The 17,776-nt window shown below is 40.3% G+C and overlaps 2 protein-coding genes across 4 annotated transcripts; both read left to right on the forward strand.

The window, feature by feature from the left end:
• Positions 1-390: 390 nt before the first annotated feature.
• On the forward strand, positions 391-11,410 carry akt2 (v-akt murine thymoma viral oncogene homolog 2). Its single transcript, XM_063906704.1, has 14 exons — positions 391-818; positions 3,336-3,503; positions 3,711-3,842; positions 3,953-4,064; positions 5,498-5,651; positions 6,181-6,312; positions 6,403-6,468; positions 6,546-6,614; positions 6,880-7,002; positions 7,144-7,272; positions 7,926-8,140; positions 8,733-8,820; positions 9,211-9,313; positions 9,418-11,410. Exons 2-14 carry the CDS (start codon positions 3,458-3,460, stop codon positions 9,495-9,497), a joined length of 1,449 nt encoding a protein of 482 aa, XP_063762774.1. The 5' UTR covers positions 391-818; positions 3,336-3,457; the 3' UTR covers positions 9,498-11,410.
• A 2,184-nt stretch (positions 11,411-13,594) lies between these two features.
• Positions 13,595-17,633, forward strand: ccnp (cyclin P). Of its 3 annotated transcripts, none has more exons than XM_063906402.1 (9): positions 13,595-13,800; positions 14,463-14,582; positions 14,907-14,982; positions 15,196-15,365; positions 15,542-15,640; positions 16,127-16,282; positions 16,489-16,647; positions 16,733-16,911; positions 17,083-17,633. In XM_063906402.1, exons 1-9 carry the CDS (start codon positions 13,747-13,749, stop codon positions 17,249-17,251), a joined length of 1,182 nt encoding a protein of 393 aa, XP_063762472.1. In that variant the 5' UTR covers positions 13,595-13,746; the 3' UTR covers positions 17,252-17,633. The 3 variants fall into 3 exon arrangements, with proteins under 3 accessions (XP_063762472.1, XP_063762471.1, XP_063762474.1); XM_063906401.1 differs by having other exon boundaries at positions 13,601-13,800; positions 14,460-14,582; XM_063906404.1 differs by having other exon boundaries at positions 13,602-13,800; positions 14,460-14,582; positions 15,199-15,365.
• Positions 17,634-17,776: the final 143 nt, after the last annotated feature.

The raw sequence follows: 17,776 nt of genomic DNA on the forward strand, positions 1-17,776 counted from the left end.
TAGGTTGAACGTGTTGTTGACTTATTTAATTTATTAGAATAAGAAGTTTTAACAAAGGGGAATTCTGGATATGCCTTTTTATCGCCATGTTTTTAGGAATAATAGCACAACAAAATGTTACATAAGTCATGACTCGTGTATGTAAAATATGTTGCTAGGATCAGGGTTAAAAGACAAGGTGGAGACACTGGCTTAAAAGACCCTCTTCAGGACACTTTACACGAGTTTTTAAACGTGTTTTGCAGTGCCTATCTCGGAAAATCTGCCCGGCAGCTCTGTGCAGCGGTGTGGAGGTTAAGGTTACAGTAGCAGTACTTGATGTACTTTCACACAGACAGTTCAGGTGCAGTGGACCAGTGGACCCTCTCCGGCCTCTACGTCACTTCCTGCTGCGTGCGTCTGCAGGGCTGCTGTACTGTCTGCCTGGGACGGAGTGCTTCCTTCCACGCTAAGCAGACGACAAACCACATTAAACCCATAAAGAGGGGGGTTTATCTGCCCAGGAGTTGGACATTATACGTACTCGTGTTCGACATAAATATCCATCAAGTTCAGGAGCTCAGTGGACTTTATTCTCTCGCTGGCTTGAATACGCTTCAGTGAGCCACTGCAGCAGCAACAGACCCAAAGCACGCCGCCGCGGACGCTGTTGTTGTGAGGGAAGAAAACAAGCTCAGCGAGCAGCTTAGCTGTGTGATCATTGACAGAGTTCAATACACACACGCTTCAAGTGCTAACTGCTGGGAGCTTTGTACAGCCTACCTCCGAGCCTCTTCAAGAGCAGACCAGCTGGGAGTATTTCTGTCGCTGAAATTGAGGTAAGGAAATAAATAGTAGGGTAATGAGAAGAAGTAGCGCAAGTGGCTATCTGACATGCTAACTAGCTGTTAGCTTGAAAGCTATTTTGGCTAGCTGCCTTGTTTGGTCGTAATGCGGTCATGGTCAGTGTCCTCACTGCTTGTCTGTCGCACCACTTGGCCAAACAGCTCGTCAGCTTTATGTTAAGTGTTTTGGCAACTTGTTTACTGTTAAGCTAACATACAAAAGCCATCTGACCTGTCTTTGGACTTGTAACGTTTGTTGACTCTTGTTCAGTTAGCTAGCTACAAATGTGACACTGGGAGGATGAGGATGTGTTGACGTTACGTTAATGTTTACGCGGTGAAGCTTGTGGTAGAGTTAGGCATGTCATTTTTCAGATATTGATTAACTGTGTTAATAATCTAACTGAGCAGCGATGGAAAGTATTTCTTTAAAAATGTTTTTTTTTCTTTCTAGTATTTTCACATGTAAGCCAATTTCCTTTACGCTTGACTAAATATTAGATACCCTCTTTGTCACTAATTGGCAGTGATGGAAAGTAACCAAGTACTGTTCTGAAGTACTTTTATGAGGTATTTGTACTTCTACACTTCTACTCCTTGTACTATTTACTCAACTACATTTATTTAACACTACGTTACTTTGTTCGCATGTAATCACATGTTATGCTGATATTGTATAATGTAGTACTGTACACTTATCTACACGGTATTTGGTTCACTTTGAACTACTAAAATGCTAAAGTGAGAGTAAATAATAAACATATTACTGGGACAAGATCCATTCTGCATAACGAGTACTTTTACTTTTAGTACATTTGAATGCTAATACGTTTACTTAAGTAACATTTTGCAATCAGAAAGTTGAGTACTTCTGCTAACTGGGGTGCAACGTGCAGTGAAACGTAGTTGTGTTTCATATTTATTATCTGAAATAGCAACACGTATTATTTCAGCCATTCTGATAAGTACATTTATGAACAACCGCGGATGCACCTCTGATGGTCATAACAAAGTCTGAAGTCGTGGGAACCCTTATCTGTTTTTATCTTTGTAAACAAAGCAGTTCAAACAGGCTTTGTGTTCTGGCGACTGTATGCACTGTAATATTCAACCCCATCACTTTCACTGAAATATTGTGAAATTCTGTTAAACCTATTATCTAACATAAGCTGTTGATTCAGGGCTGACCCTGGATCACCAAGGCCTCTCCACAAACATTCAGCAAGAGCTGTGGGAGGCTATTACATTAGAAATACAGCGCTTTGCAGACATTTTGCTTATGGTTATATCAGTTCTAGATCCGAATCATGTACTGTATACATCATTTAGATGTATTTTCAAACTGAAACTCTGTTGATTTACATGAGATTATGGTGGTGGCTGAAATGTTAATATCCTATCTCATTATAGTCATTATGCCAGTCCCGTTTTGGATGTCACTGTCCTAAGTGTCAGATGATTAGATAAAAGTCTGTGAGCAGACTTGCAGATTTCAGCAGTTTTCTGTGTTGTGGAGTTGTGTTTCAAGGAAACAGAGTGCCTCCGAAGGTGAGGAATTTATTCAAGCGCAGTGCTGTGGTGACAACACTTAGATAGGCATCAAGAGCAATACAAAGAAAGTTTCTTATGTTTTCAGAAATGTTTTCGCTTTCTCTTCTTCTCAACTTTCCTGGCTGTAGTTTAGCCTTCTTCGGGTTTAGATGTAAAAAGTGAATAGTATAAGGACTACACCAAGTGGGATTTCTTTCTTCTTTTCCTTTTTTTTACTGCATCCTTCCTGCCGTGTTTTTTTAAATCTAAGTTAAAATATTGTGTTTGGAAGGCTAAACACCAATACATATGGTTTGAATAAAAACATCTCGGAATTTTAGGAAATGATTTCATCTGTATTTTTTTCCTAAACCTACAATGATCCAGAGTTGTTGGAAATGTTTGGAACACAAACGTCTGAAATAAACCTTCGAAGCCACAGAATATAATTCTATAAATAGTATAATACTAATAATATGAGCGTAGCCTAATCTTTATCTCATGAAAGCTGCTCAGCATTTAAATGTTAAATATAGAAATCATATTTTAATGTTATTATTGAAGCTTCAAACTACTCTGTACAGCCATACATATCATAGTGATATCCTGCTTTATATTTTGTGTACATTTCTATTGAGATGTTAACATTTGAATTGTTTATTTCTAGTCTTTTAATTTCTCTAATGTACAATGCCTTGTCTTTATGCTGCTGCAACGCAAATATTTCCCAAATTGGGATCAATAAAGTACTTATCTATCTTTCTAAACAGTAAATAGTCTAAACTGAGTCACAAAGAAAAAAACAGACTGGTGATTTCCAACAGTTTTTCGAAGAATAACATTGGTTGTATTTGTGAGTTGTAATTACATGTTATGGAAGTTACGCCATGCTACGATTAGCAGTGTTTTTGTATTACATTGGTAGTTTGACACCCATGTATTCTGCACTCACAGTATTTCTTTCTGTTCCTTTTCCTGCAGGTGTTACACGATATATTTTTTATCTGAGCCACTGTCAGCCGCTTGACCAATAGGAACCATTTGCACAATTTCCACCAGCTTGTCTGCAGCCCCTCCCAACGCAGACAGTCTTCTGCCCCAGCATGAATGAAGTCAGTGTTGTGAGAGAGGGATGGCTCCACAAGAGAGGTAAGGGGGCCCCTTGTGTTCACCATCCATCATCTGGGTTGCCATAAATGTAATAGTGTATGTTAAAATCTATATTTTTATTATTAAATACTTCCCCCTTTGGCTTGTGAGTGTGTAGTTTCCTCCCTTGGATAACATTATGACAAACACAGGAGAAAGGAGTCAAACATTAAAAATGAATCGGATCAAAACCGGTTTGTCTTCCAGGTGAATACATTAAAACATGGCGGCCTCGTTACTTCATCTTAAAGAGTGATGGATCCTTCATCGGCTACAAAGAGAAGCCCGAGGTGTCCAGTGACCACAGCCTCCCACCACTCAACAACTTCTCTGTCGCAGGTCGGTTTTCCCATCTTGCTTGCAAATAAGTGTCGGATTAAACTCTGAGAAGTGGTTTGATGTTTTGTTGTCGCTGCCTTGAGTGTTGGCTGACGTGTCTCTGCTTACAGAATGCCAGCTGATGAAGACAGAGCGCCCAAGGCCCAACACATTTGTCATTCGATGCCTGCAATGGACCTCTGTTATCGAGCGCACCTTCCACGTAGACAGCAACGAGGAGAGGTGATGCATTCATCCAAGGGTTTTATTTGGAATCATATCTGTTTTTATGATAAAACCCTAGTAAAATGTGATTGTCTCGTCTGAAGATTGCCACCAGTACATTTAAAATTCATTTTGCAAAGAGTCTACAACGAAACAACAGAGTAATGTAAACATATATACAGTTCCAGTTCTACAGTATGATGTTTTTTAATAAACAAAGCCATTTATTGGGTGTTCTCTCGGATAAAAGCAAGTCCATTTAAACAGCTTAAACGTCAGTCAATTCATGAATCACGTGAAGGGAAGACATTTGTTTTCAGATTTGGCCTTTTTATTGTAGACTTAATCTCAGAGCCCCATTTCTAAATAATGTATGGATTAGGATGGATAAATGGAAACTTTATTTATAAAGCAATTTTCACGCGCTAAAGGTTACAGTGCTCCAAAAATAAAAACGATACGAACTCGTCCTCCGAATTCCTAAACAGATTTATAAAAACACTTCATGCCAACGGAAGTCAATTAACACAGGAATGAATAAAACCAGAATAAATACAATTAATTAAAACGGTTTTAGAAGATACAAGTTTAAGAAGAGTCTGCAGTCAGGCTAGCAGCTTTTTGAGCTTAGCCAAAAATAATCAACATGTAAACCACTACTATCATCCTCATACATTGCCTTTCTAGTCAGCCTCACTCACTCTACTCAGTCTTTTGCACTCTTCTGCCAGACATGGTGCTCCATAATTGAATATAACTTTACTTGTAGCTTGTAGGTATTCCGCAGGTAAGGCTCTGGTGACCTCTCTCCGGCGTGTAATGTAAATAGTCTAAAGATATTTTAAAAAGTCTCGTTTACTTCTCTTCTATAACTGTTTTCGAGGGGGAAACACAATTTCCCCTATGTTCTACTAAACCTAACCACATCCCCATTTGCTGAGAATAATACTCATAAAGCTGTTGTCAACATGAGATAAACCAGTAAGTAGAGAAAGACTAAGGAGAACAAAATCCGACAAAGGGCCTCAATACGCCATTGTTCACTTCAGGCAGTGAAATCATTTTTTACTTTGCAAGAGTAGGAAAGACCTTCATGCTTGAAATAGAATTCATCGCCAGATTAAACGTGATTATTCCCCCCCCCCCCCCCCCCAACCAAGCAATCGTCATCGAATTTTATTTAAATCGGCTCTGCCCAAATCCCAGCAGCCCCCCAGATTATCCTCTACTTCCTAAATGTATGCCGCTAGACTCCTGATTCTCCTTTTTAAGATATATATTTTGGCACAACGTCTGAACCATCTGCCCGAATACAAAGAGTTTACAAAACAAACCTCAGTGCTACTACTACAGGGTGTACCCTCAGGCAGGACTCTTCAGATGTTTATATTCAGAGTCATGTAGACATGGCTAGATTTGATAAAGGTAATGTGTGTTTCCTTCGGGGTCAGGGAGGAGTGGATGCGATCGATCCAGGCAGTGGCCAATGGCCTGAAGAGCCAGCAGCATGACGAGGAGCCCATGGAGATTAAGTTTGGCTCACCGAGTGACATCAGCAGCACAGAGGAGATGGAGATCGCTGTGTCCAAATTACGCACAAAAGTGGTCAGTATTCGCACAAGCACTCTCTGGCAGCTGAGGGTTTGCAACTTGTTTAAACTTTAAGCCTCTTTCTCAAATGTTTGGGGTGAATCAACCTTTAAATGATTGCAAAACAACATTTGTGTGTATATGTATTTTCTGCTGATTCATATGTACGAGAGCAATAACAGCCATACCGCATTTTAATTGTATTAAATGTATTATTTTATTTAAATTTCTTATCGGACATTTCCCTTTAACTGATGTTTAGAGTGAAATCTAAATCTGCTTTTTTATTTTATCTTTTATTTCACTTAACTACTTATACTTGTGTTCATATAAATATATATTTTCTTCATCATTTATATTATTTTATTCTAAAATAGAGCAAATGTCAAAATAAAACCAATTCAGATTCTGATCTGTACATGCTGTCCTTTTTAATGTAATTTTAAAGGATTAGTTATGTCATTTCAGAGAAAACATTAATAGATTTTCAGCATGTCGTATCTCATTTGTACAAATAAAGTTACGTGTGTTTGTTTTCCTGCAGAACATGAGTGACTTTGACTATCTGAAGCTGCTGGGAAAAGGGACATTTGGTAAAGTTATCCTGGTGAAGGAGAAGGCCACAGGGATGTACTACGCCATGAAGATCCTCCGCAAAGAAGTCATCATTGCTAAAGTTCGTGCTGATCTTTGAAACATTTTTGAACTGTAATGTGATATCTTCCTCCCTTTGCATGTATTCAATGTGTTCCTGTGTGTACTCTAGGATGAAGTGGCACACACTGTTACGGAAAGCAGAGTTCTCCAAAATACGCGGCATCCCTTTCTAACGGCGAGTTACTGGTGCCAGTATTGCTTTACAAAATTAAGGAACCGTCAGGAGGCTAACATTTGTTTCTCTCCCTACAGACACTAAAATATGCATTTCAAACTCATGACCGGCTATGCTTTGTGATGGAGTATGCAAATGGTGGAGAAGTAAGTTTTTCTCTTTGTCACCCGGCCGACTGTTGTCTGATGTGTCAATACACCTACATATGACGTTTTGGAAAATGGCTGTTGTATTAGAGGAGCACGAAAGAATAAACAACACATTAACTAACATAGTATGTAGTAAACCTCCTTTATAGAATAACTAATACTTTCAAATGTGTTCAAATCAAGTCTTGTCATCAAATCTCAAGTACCAGAAGGAATTGCTTTGTCACTTATTCCTGTGCCTTCTTTTCTAATTCTTTTTCAGCTCTTCTTTCACTTATCACGAGACAGAGTGTTCACAGAAGACAGAGCAAGATTTTATGGTGCAGAAATAGTGTCAGCACTGGAGTACCTACACTCACGCAATGTAGTTTACAGGGATTTAAAGGTAAGCCTTGTTCTTGCAGTATTGTATTCATATTTGTAAAAAAGCTAGAGGAATATTATTCAATATGCTGTAACCACATATCGGCATTAGATCTAGAGATGCAGCCATAGCTGAGAACTAATTCAATCTCTCCCTGCACAGCTGGAGAACCTCATGTTGGACAAGGACGGCCATATTAAGATAACAGACTTCGGTCTGTGTAAGGAGGGGATCACAGACGGTGCCACCATGAAGACCTTCTGCGGAACCCCCGAGTACCTGGCACCAGAGGTAACTCCACCATGGCTGTGGAATCGCACATCATTATGTTTGTGTCGAAATGTGCTGATGCCATGCAGGTGATGAAATCTAGTTTGGAAATGTCAGAGCTACTCTGTTGATGTCTCGTGGGGCACTAAGAGAAATACGCTTTGGACAATTGTTCAGCTGGGAGAGCTGGTGGTAAATCTGTCTTGGTGCTTTGGCTGCCATAACAATAAAATACTAATACAAAGGAAATGTGAACTGACCTATAAAACCTTTGCGATCAACAGGTTCCTGCTCTCAAAAAGCAATGTCTATAGAAAGGAAATGATCTCATTGGAAGTGAACCGCAGTTATAGAAATGGAAACACAATTATTTATTACCTTTTTATTGTCGATTTTTAATAGCTAACTGAATTAGAAAGTACAGCTTTCTTTTTTTTATTTAGTAAAAAGGGCTATTGTGTTTTAATTTTTTAAAACTCTATTTATTGTTGTTTTCAAGAATAACACAACACACACATACATTGAAAATGAAAGCGAAAAGAAAGAAACAGAACAGGGGACTAAACTACTCCACATTCACAGCCTGTCTTTTTTAGAAGAAAATGAATCAAACATTGTTTCTACTGTGACGATATTCCTGTTCTCTCAACTCTCTTCATTTTGTACCTGGTCAGGTGCTAGAGGACAATGACTACGGGCGAGCGGTGGACTGGTGGGGGCTGGGTGTGGTGATGTATGAGATGATGTGTGGGCGGTTGCCCTTCTACAACCAGGACCACGAGCGTCTCTTTGAGCTGATCCTCATGGAGGAGATCCGCTTCCCCAAGAACCTGGCTCCTGAAGCCAAGGCCCTGCTGGCCGGCCTGCTCAAAAAGGATCCCAAACAAAGGTACGTGATTAGCAGATGGTGCATGTTTTAACACCATACACTATGATAATCGAGCAATTATTTAGTAAATATAAGAATTTGTGTGGATAGTCTAACATTGTTAGTGCTACAGTTTGTATAATAATCAAATGGCTCCTCAAAATGAAGCAGTGTAGCTAAGAAAAAGCTTTCCTTCCTGCAGTTTTGCACCATGTCTGTAACACTCGATTAGTTTTCTGAATCTTCCTCTGTGCTCAGGGGCACCACAAATCCGGCTATAAAATAAGTAACCACATTATTAAACCTTTGTTCCTTCTTGATTAGTTTTCAATGGCCATGAACACAGACATAATTGATTGTTGTTTTGTGGAGCCCAAGTGTTTCTGGGAACAGTCGGACAGCTGCTAAAATTAGTACATTGAGCACTGCCTGACTTACCAGCACAAGTACCTGTGAGGAAATGAGTAACACATTTATCAGAAGGGAACAACACAGCAGAAGTGCTCGTTGTGCGTTTGTGATGTCGCTGTTTGCACAATTATCTGTATAAATAAGGGTAGCTGGTGAGTGGGTGGAGATGATGATGATGATAGTGTTTTTGTTTCGTTTACAGGCTCGGGGGCGGCCCAGATGATGCCAAAGAAGTGATGAGCCACAAGTTCTTCACCTCTATCAACTGGCAGGATGTTCTTGAGAAAAAGGTGAGATTGTGGGGAAATAAACAAATGACTTGGCATTTAAAATAGGATGTTCATGTTGGAAGCAACACAACAATAACATGCTACTCTGGCTCCAAAGTGGTGGAACAAGCTGCCCATTGATATCAGGTCAACAGGAAGTTTACACATCTTCCTCTGTAGGGTGAAACCAACCCGTTCTGACTTCAGCTTGGCCAGTTAAATATAATATAAAAAGGAATTGGCTTATTTGAAGCTAATGCAGTTGCACTTATTGAAAGCTACTTACTGTTTTGTATCTTCATGGTAGATTTAACTTATTGTAGGTTACTTTTGATACAATCTAGCAAGCTATCTAAAATCTAGCCAATTGAAATGTATCGTAAAATGACCGATATATATTTTTCTCCTCAGCTTGTTCCACCGTTTAAACCCCAGGTGACCTCAGAGACGGACACGCGTTACTTTGATGATGAGTTCACAGCACAAACCATAACAATAACGCCGCCTGACAAGTGTAAGGACAGCAACATCTGCCGATTGTGCCCCAAGTTTGTATTTATTTGAGGTTTAACAAAATGATCCGTCTGTCTTCTCTCTCTCTCTCTTTGTGAACTCCAGTTGACAGTTTAGACTCGGAGGATTCGGATCAGCGCACGCACTTCCCTCAGTTCTCCTACTCCGCCAGCATACGGGAATGATCACTCAGACTCTTGAAACAAGCAGGCAGGCTAACACACGATCACAATCCCACACACACACACTTGCACTGCTGGGGAACGACACACACACACCAACTTGCACAAGACACATTTTCATTCGGTGTTTAATGCACGTACACATGCACACACACATATCCTGGCTATTCAGACAAGACGGGGATCATGGAGTATGAGACGAACACACAGGCCGTAAATAACTGACCTCAAAAGGTTTGTGTGGAGAGACTGGCAGCTTTGTCTCTGGGGGCGGGGGGGGGGCTTTAGGCCTTCCTGCAGGACTTCGGCTGCGCTACACTGGGGCACCACATCAAAGCCTTGCTTGACCCTTTGAAAACCAGGTTATGCCAGCAAGTACCACCTCTCTACCAGCTGTACCTACGCTCGTATACACACACACACACACACACACACACACACACACACACACCAACCCATGCATAGACTGCATCTATATATACACAGACGTACTTGATAGAAATTTAACAAAAGCATAATCAAAATTCGGTAAAAGATTTTGGCTAAAAGGCTAATTTTTATTTCATCGATTGTTACGGTTTTAAATGTAAAGCCATATTTCTGCATTTTTTTTTTTTTTTAACAAGTGCTCTTTCTGGAACTTGCTGTTACAAATCAAGGGTGGGACAGTTCCTACAGTAGGGGGAAGATGGGGAAGGGGAGGAGTGTTGCCATTTCTGTGTTTGCACTGCACGTATGTATGAGTGGGTGTGTGTGTGTGTGTGTGTGTGCGTGTGTGCATATGAGTGCAGGACGATGTATGAACGACCTTCTTTTTTTTTTTGATTCTCAACCATCCATTTGTGTTTGTTTTTATGCATGTTTTCAAACTATTGCTGGAACATCAACTAGAGAGGACACTACGCGACACACTCAATGGCCTTTCTCTAAAGGGAACAAGCATGTCATTTAGGATTGCTGTGACCATCCTGGGGCTTAGGAAAAAGAAACTGGGATCCAATGCTTTGTTTACCTTTCCTTTCAAATCTGCATTATTGTAACTCAAAGTGATGCAGCAGTCATTTCCTTAGAGTCCATGGCAAGGTGTCCAGACTGACTTCACGACCAACTAGCTGCTGGTTAGAGGTGTGCTAGTATGTTTTCATTAAGGCCAGTCGCTACAGTATGTGTTAAAAAGAGTAAGATTTGAAAGACTCCATAGCAGTTCCCCGACTTGTAAAGAGAGACCAGCGTAGACGCAGCCCATTCGCTGTCCTCAATCCATTAATTCTCACTCCCTTGCTGAAGAGTTAGGAACCAATCTTTTGTTCATTATCTATTTGTTATATCAGTGTAAGTTTTAAAAGATATTGTTTTGAATGTTCCCCGTATTTAAAGAATGACAGTTCAATCGTTAAGTCTTTATAATGAGGCCAAATATCGACTGATTGGTGGGCTTTTAACACTTCGAATGATTCCACATCTATGTTTAGATTCTTTTTTTTTGTTTGTGTCTTTCTTCGATGCTGTGTTGAAGTCACTTAAATCGGTGTCGTTGTATGTCTTGGGGGGGAAAGGTTTGCAGATTTACAATCCAACTAAACACTGCATGAGCTGATCGACCAACCTTCGACCTGCAGACGGGAACTAATCAAAACTCCAGCTGATGTTTTGTGAGGTTGAAATGAAAATCTGCTTACTTTTGAGTCGATACAACACGGTAACTTGTCCATTTTAAACACAAGCATTTTATATTCCATTTAGCTGGAAGAGTTGCAAATGGTTGCTCTTTGAGCTTCACTAAAGGAACGTCATGATCTTTTTTTGTTTGTCATTGTTTTGTTTATTCTCCTTTTTTGTCCATCTATTTCCCAAATTTTGGAAGACACATTGTCTTGTTTAAGTATACATTATATAAAAGTTATATATTAAACGTTTTTAAATGGCTTTCTTTTTTTGATTACGGTCTTCATTTCAATGGGTTTCCAATGGGGGAATGCTTATTTTGCTAAGATGGTAACAATCAGTAAATTCATTTTGAATGGGCTGGTAATTTATATGATGTCCATTAGTCTGTTCTGAACATACATGTTGCATATATTTGAACATTTATAAGAAAGTATTACCAAGGGAAATTAAAATCAGTTGCATAATTGTTTTTTAAACTTGAGATAACATCATCTCTATAGTTAAACATGTCTACATCCTGCAGAACACATACAAAAAAACAAAAAATATATTTTTCCAAGCAATGCTGAAACAAAGTAATAATGAAATCGGTAGTTTGATACCATTACCTGCAGAGCACTCAGCTACAGCAATGTTTAAAGGTTTTGCAAAAGCCTCTTTCAGCATTCTCTGTGATACCTGTCATGTCACTTATGAATTTGTTTTCATTAAATGTGTGTGTGTGACAGTGAGATGTATGAGTGAAAGCGGGGATCAGGACACAGAAAAGCAGCAGGTATTTTCACTCATCGTCGGGCAGCAGGTGGCCCCAGTTCCTGCAGATGATATTGTGATCGAATGGCTTTGAGTTACAGTTCACAACTCCAGCACCTCTTCTCACTGGCTCAGGCACAGCCATCATACTCTAGCCTAGTGTCCTGCTTTGGAAACGGCAGGATGGGATATCAGAACCACTGCACTGATGGGACTCCACTGTGGATTTGCCTTCATTGCTATCATGGCCATAAGGGGGTGCTGCTGAACTTTTTTAATATTGGTTGTGAAGCCATACTCTGAACCTCGCTGCTGGCCACGCTTAAAGCAATGCTTCACAGCTGAACATGCAAGTTAATACCCCTGACCTCTCCTGTAGGCATACACAGGCACAACAAGTGCCTCCTCACTATTGTGTAAATACCAAAATAAAGAAGCTTGAAGGCGAATGCAGCATTGGTAGAGTTGGAGGCCTGCAGCTTTGTAGTATTTGATTTGCAGCTTTACTATGGTTACCTTGCTTCTCTGTATATTTGAATGTGTGCAACTTTCACGAATGTCACACCTGATGCTGGTGTTACACGTTTATTTTTTTGCTGGTTGCTGTTAGTTGAGGCTCAGATGGCAATGAAAAAAAGCAATCTATAAGGGGAGGACATTGTCCTGGTAGACAGTTTCAGCCCCCCTTTGCAAGACTTCACAATGTAATGGGTGATATCTGCTACAATATGGTAGCTTATAACATTTGCAACTATTATGTGCCAGTAAACATTTTTACTGAATAAATCTGTGTGTGTGTTTTTCTTTTGATATTTTTACACTACACCTGCACGCTATTGTGCAATCCACTGCAACAGGGATGCAATCTTCCTGCCTTAGCTATTGAGGAAGCAGGTCATGGCCCGGATGTTGTAATTAGAGGGTTTAACAAAATAATTAAATAGATTTACATTATCTGCAGAGTCAAAATCCTTACATTTGGACAGTTTATTGCCAAAATACAATAAAAAGTTCATTGTAGCAGTCAAACCAATGTTTAAAGTGTGGCGGAGGAATCACAGATTTTTTAGTGGGTATTCAATTATGTTTTCAGCAACTGAAACTGGGGTTGCATTTAGGTACAGTTGACCTCAGTATTTCTTTAAAAAAAAACAATAAACCACATGAGAACAGCCCCGATTATGACACGTACTCAGCTGAAGATGTATTTAGGACGTACATTGTCTTTGGCTGTAGGCCCAGTAACAAGTGTCTAATTGGATTGCATAAGATATTTACATGAGCATTTCTCCCTTACATGGACAAATGAATGTAGACAAGAAAACGTATTGTTAGTTGAGATTTCAGGCATATGCATTGGATTGCAAACAACTGCATATAACGTGCATGCATTTTTCACTAACATATTTTTTCATAACAAGGAAGTACATTAGTTTTGTGTGAGATGGGACGAAGTGTTTCCTGTATAAATTTTGAATATCAAATATTATGGAATATTTTAATATTTATATTATTATTTATTATAGAGCAAGTTTTCCACAATGAGCCATAAACAACAAATCGCGTGAACGTATGTTGACGTTTGGTTATGTGAACATAAGGAACGTTTTTTGGTTTTGTTTGTTGACACTGAACACAACGTGGATTGTTTTTCAATCGTCCACCGGAAGTTGTGCTCCTCACCCGCCGACCTCCCCAATCAGCGTGGCTCACCTGTCTTTATCAGTGGCTGTCCGCCTCCGGGCATCGTGAATGCTCTCTGCTCCAGGCCACCGCCGACACCGTGGATAAGTAGCTGCAGCGGGACGGAACTCGTTCTCCGGCTGTCACCATGGCCAGGACTGGTTTCTGCGACTCCAAGCCCCTGCTGGACTTACACAAGAAGGTGAGGGTCTGCTCAGTGGAATCAACGGAGTCAGCAGTCTCAGTCACACTTTGTTAGCAAAGACTCTAAACTTAAAGTGCTTTTCCAACTTTCAGATGAAATAAGTTATTTCCCCCGTGTTTCTATGTTTCAACCATGAAACCATTTTTTAATGATGTTGTTTTTTCGATATAATTGATTGCAGATGTGTTACATTGCGAAATCAGTTAAGGGTGGGTTCAGAAGAAAGCTAATTTAATAAACCTTGCTCATCAATTCCTTATTTATTTCCAAAGATCACTGACACTTTATTAGTTCACGTTTTGAAAACAATCAGACTTTTATTTGAAGTTCTTTGCCTTTTCTTTCTCAAACTCTCAACACATAGGTCAGCTCCATGTTTGTGTCAGGGATGTAATTGCCTTCACCTGCCATGATCCCATGTTTCAAGGAGCTGCTGATTAGATGGGTAGAGTGTGACATTATTTGTGGGATGGCCAAAAATGAAACAATATTTTCACACATTCATTTGGTGACCTTGCTGTCATCTATAAACAGATTTTATTACAAAGAATGAACTGTAGTCACCATCAAATACTTACTTTTTATCCTCAGTTGTTGAAATAAAAATGGATAAACTATTATGACAGTTGTAGCAGTGAGACTTTGTGTTGTCCCAGCAGGCGGATGAGAGACGAGCCCCCCTCAGAACGTGGTCTAATGCCTGTCGGACGATAGATCGCTGGCAGCCTGTAGAAGTAGAGGAGTCCAGCCCAGTCAAAATGGAGCCAGTTCGCAGATGGGTACGCCATCTTCCCTGCTCGTAATCTTCACCCAACACGTATTACAGTGTCTTATCTTAGCTTGAGCTAGTATTAATTTATTTTCCAGCACATTAGTCTTACTCGATGACAGGTTAGAGGAAAGTTGGGATGTGAAGTCCTATATCTTGTAGTAGAACATCTCTGTTTAAGCTTGCTGATCTCTAAATACAAACTGTTGCTTTAAATGTGTGTTCCTTTTTGCTCAATGTGTCCAGGAAAACTGTTCCGTATTTCTTTTTACTGCAATGATCCTAACAATCCCACTTCCAAGTGCATGTGTGTAAGGGGGTTGTCTGTTTGCAGGAGAGGAGGTTATCGGCACAGACAAGCGAAAGCATCATCATGGGGTTCAATGACGACAGTTTAACAGACACAGCTGGTACTGTAATCAATTTAACAATTATTTTCACTAAGTCTCAAATGGATGCACTTAATGTGAGGATTTAACTTGGGTTCTGCATCAGAATGACCGTAGTTGTTGAATTGTGGATTTTGGTGCGCAGGTGGTTACTTTATCAGTGTGGAATATTAGTGGAAAATGGTTTACTTGCATATTGTTACTCCTACTTGTCCTTATTTCCATTCTGTGTAGCAGATGGGTGTGTGGAGGAGGCAATGCTTCTTTACCCTCCGCTGCAGGGTCTTCACAGCTTACAGGCACTGGTGCCCAGCTTGCTGCGCCATGAAGTGGAGACGGCACTTGAGAAACTTGATCTCATATGGGACAGGACATTTGCCTGGGATATGTTCTTGGACATGATGGTGAGATGTCAGAGATCCTCCCCCGACTTTCTATTATTATTTTTTATTTTCTAGGGAAGGTTTTCTATGCAGACATCACCACTAAATGTTTACAAGATTGGCACAAAAATCTTACAACCCACTATCTGGTTAAATATTTAGTGTGTGCCTCCTGTTTTCTGTTTTTCACCCTGCAGAGAACTCAAACACAAAACAGTCTTCCCAACACCGACCTGCCCCGGCATTTTACTGACGCCACTCGTTCTGTCCTGGTAGACTGGCTCATTCAAGTGCATGTAAGTCTCGCTGTAGATGACGGATATTTTCTTCCTCGAAACAAAGCAAGTCTTCACTTAGTTTATTCTTATGTGCTTGTTAAGAATTACTCTATTAGGTGGATTCCAATATGCATATAATGGATGGTACTTGTATGGACAGCGTAAAAAGATTTAACAAATTATTGTGTACACATTTTAACACAAAGTTATTGGTATAGGTACGGTAGTGCTGGACTTCAGTAATCCAACAGAAACCAATGTATTTTGTAAAGTGGTACCATGTCGACTATACAATTACTCCATTATGGAGTTCCCCAAGGCAGCTGTCTTGGAACTCTCCAACATCCTATATTTACAAAAATGTGTATTTAAAAAATATTACAAATTTGAAACAAGACAATCTTATTCATCTTGCCTCAGGTTACTGTCCAGCAGACAGGTTGAGGGGGAAAGTTAGTATATAATATCATAAAAAAAATGTAATCTGTATGTTATGGTTAACAGGAGATGATGCATTTTCAAGAGGAGACCCTCTATTTGGCCATAAACCTCCTCAACCGCTCCTTGCGTGTGATCAAAGTGACCACGGTCAACCTGCAGCTCCTCGGCATGGTTTGCATTTTCCTCGCTGCAAAGAAGGAAGAGTGTCTCCTCCCTGAGGTATGCTGGCTCAGCCCACCCTAACTACAGTATATTTGTACTTGAACCACAAGCTAGTGGTTGAAGTGTAGTTTTAATATGCAGAGACACTTTATCTTTATTTTTTTAAGGTAATAACCAAACGTTTTTTTCAATTCCTTAATCATTTTTGTCATTATTGTTTTTACCCTAAATGAATGTAATTCCCCCCTTTTTTTTCGTTCCAGGTATCAGGACTCTGCTACTTGATGGACCACACCTACACGAAGCATCAGCTGCTGCGAATGGAACGCAAAGTCCTCTTGGCGCTCAAGTTTGATTTGTCTTACTGTCCCCCTCTACATTTCCTCCTCCTGCTCGCCTCCATTGCTCGCTGCAGTGCTATGGTAGGTCCATCCTGGTCCTCTTTTTTTTGTCAATGTATTTCCTATTAAGTAGATATCTGAACAGAAGTGTTGTCTGTGCGACCAGGTGGTGTGGATGGCTCGCTATCTTCTGGAGCTGTCTCTCCTGGAGGGCCAGTGTGTGGTGTTTCTGCCTTTGCAGTTGGCAGGAGCGGCCCTCTGCTTGTCCCGGCAGATTCTGCAGGAACCCCTAACACCAGAAGGAGAGGCTGCTTGGTGTCTGGCCTCCAGTGTCCATGTCGGCAGGTCTGTGTATTGACTGATAAGATGCATTTATCTCATCCACCGTGCCCTTACGAGAGTCTTTCCCCTGAGCATCTTAACTTAACCGATGCAACACTTTCAGTCCTCATATTGTGTATTAGTCAGCATCAATCCTAGCTATCAATATTAAAACTGTTTGTTTTTGGTTTTCAGTGAGACGGCCCTGCTGAGGATCATGCACACTCTGGCCAGTGCCGCAGCCAAGGCCCACACTCGAGAGACGTGTGCTACTTTTATTAAATTCTCCTCACCAGAGAACATGCATGTCAGCATGCACCCTGGTCTAAAAAACATTGCTGCTCTGCTGGGTGTATGCACCTGACATTTTTGACTCCCAGTAACTGTATTATATGCCGAAGCTTCAAGGTAAAGATGCAAGACCAGTACCGCTTGAGGACTTGAATCCTGTGTGCTCCAAACCTCTGAGCAATGCTCCTTACTATTTGCTGTGGATCCTGAAGAGTTGCCATGGGAAAGGGTGAGGAAGAAGTTTGCAAGATTTAAAAAGATTGTTTGACCAAGGATTGTATGCACTTTAGTATGTATGTGATTTAGTCACCCCAGTGGCACACCTGTTTTATGATCTTAACTTGCAGCCAATTTTGAAAAATATTTGAATTGTATTGATGTTTCCTTGTGTTGTGGGCTGTCTAGCATGTTATTTTGAATGTTTTAATGTACAAATAAAGTGTCTGCTGCAAGTGTTTTGAGTTTCAGCTGTTTTGTTTTGCACAAACCTTTTTCTACGTGACAGCAGAGCCCCCTTCTGCTGCATGGCAGTAGTGTTGGCTCTTCCTGCTCATGTGCAATCATGCTGACACAGATGACTGGCCCAAAGGAGTTGCTA

This window comes from Eleginops maclovinus, chromosome 18, assembly GCF_036324505.1.
Source record: "Eleginops maclovinus isolate JMC-PN-2008 ecotype Puerto Natales chromosome 18, JC_Emac_rtc_rv5, whole genome shotgun sequence".
Taxonomy (NCBI): domain Eukaryota; kingdom Metazoa; phylum Chordata; class Actinopteri; order Perciformes; family Eleginopidae; genus Eleginops; species Eleginops maclovinus.

Bases quoted from the DNA above. Each gene is read 5' to 3' on its own strand.
- akt2 (XM_063906704.1), top strand. From the start codon at position 3,458: ATGAATGAAGTCAGTGTTGTGAGAGAGGGATGGCTCCACAAGAGAG. The intron at 6,313-6,402 runs GTTCGTGCTGAT...TGTGTACTCTAG, and splicing joins AAGAAGTCATCATTGCTAAA to GATGAAGTGGCACACACTGT. The intron at 9,314-9,417 runs GTAAGGACAGCA...TGTGAACTCCAG, and splicing joins AATAACGCCGCCTGACAAGT to TTGACAGTTTAGACTCGGAG.
- ccnp (XM_063906401.1), top strand. From the start codon at position 13,747: ATGGCCAGGACTGGTTTCTGCGACTCCAAGCCCCTGCTGGACTTACAC. The intron at 14,583-14,906 runs GTACGCCATCTT...GTCTGTTTGCAG, and splicing joins TGGAGCCAGTTCGCAGATGG to GAGAGGAGGTTATCGGCACA. The intron at 15,366-15,541 runs GTGAGATGTCAG...TTCACCCTGCAG, and splicing joins ATATGTTCTTGGACATGATG to AGAACTCAAACACAAAACAG.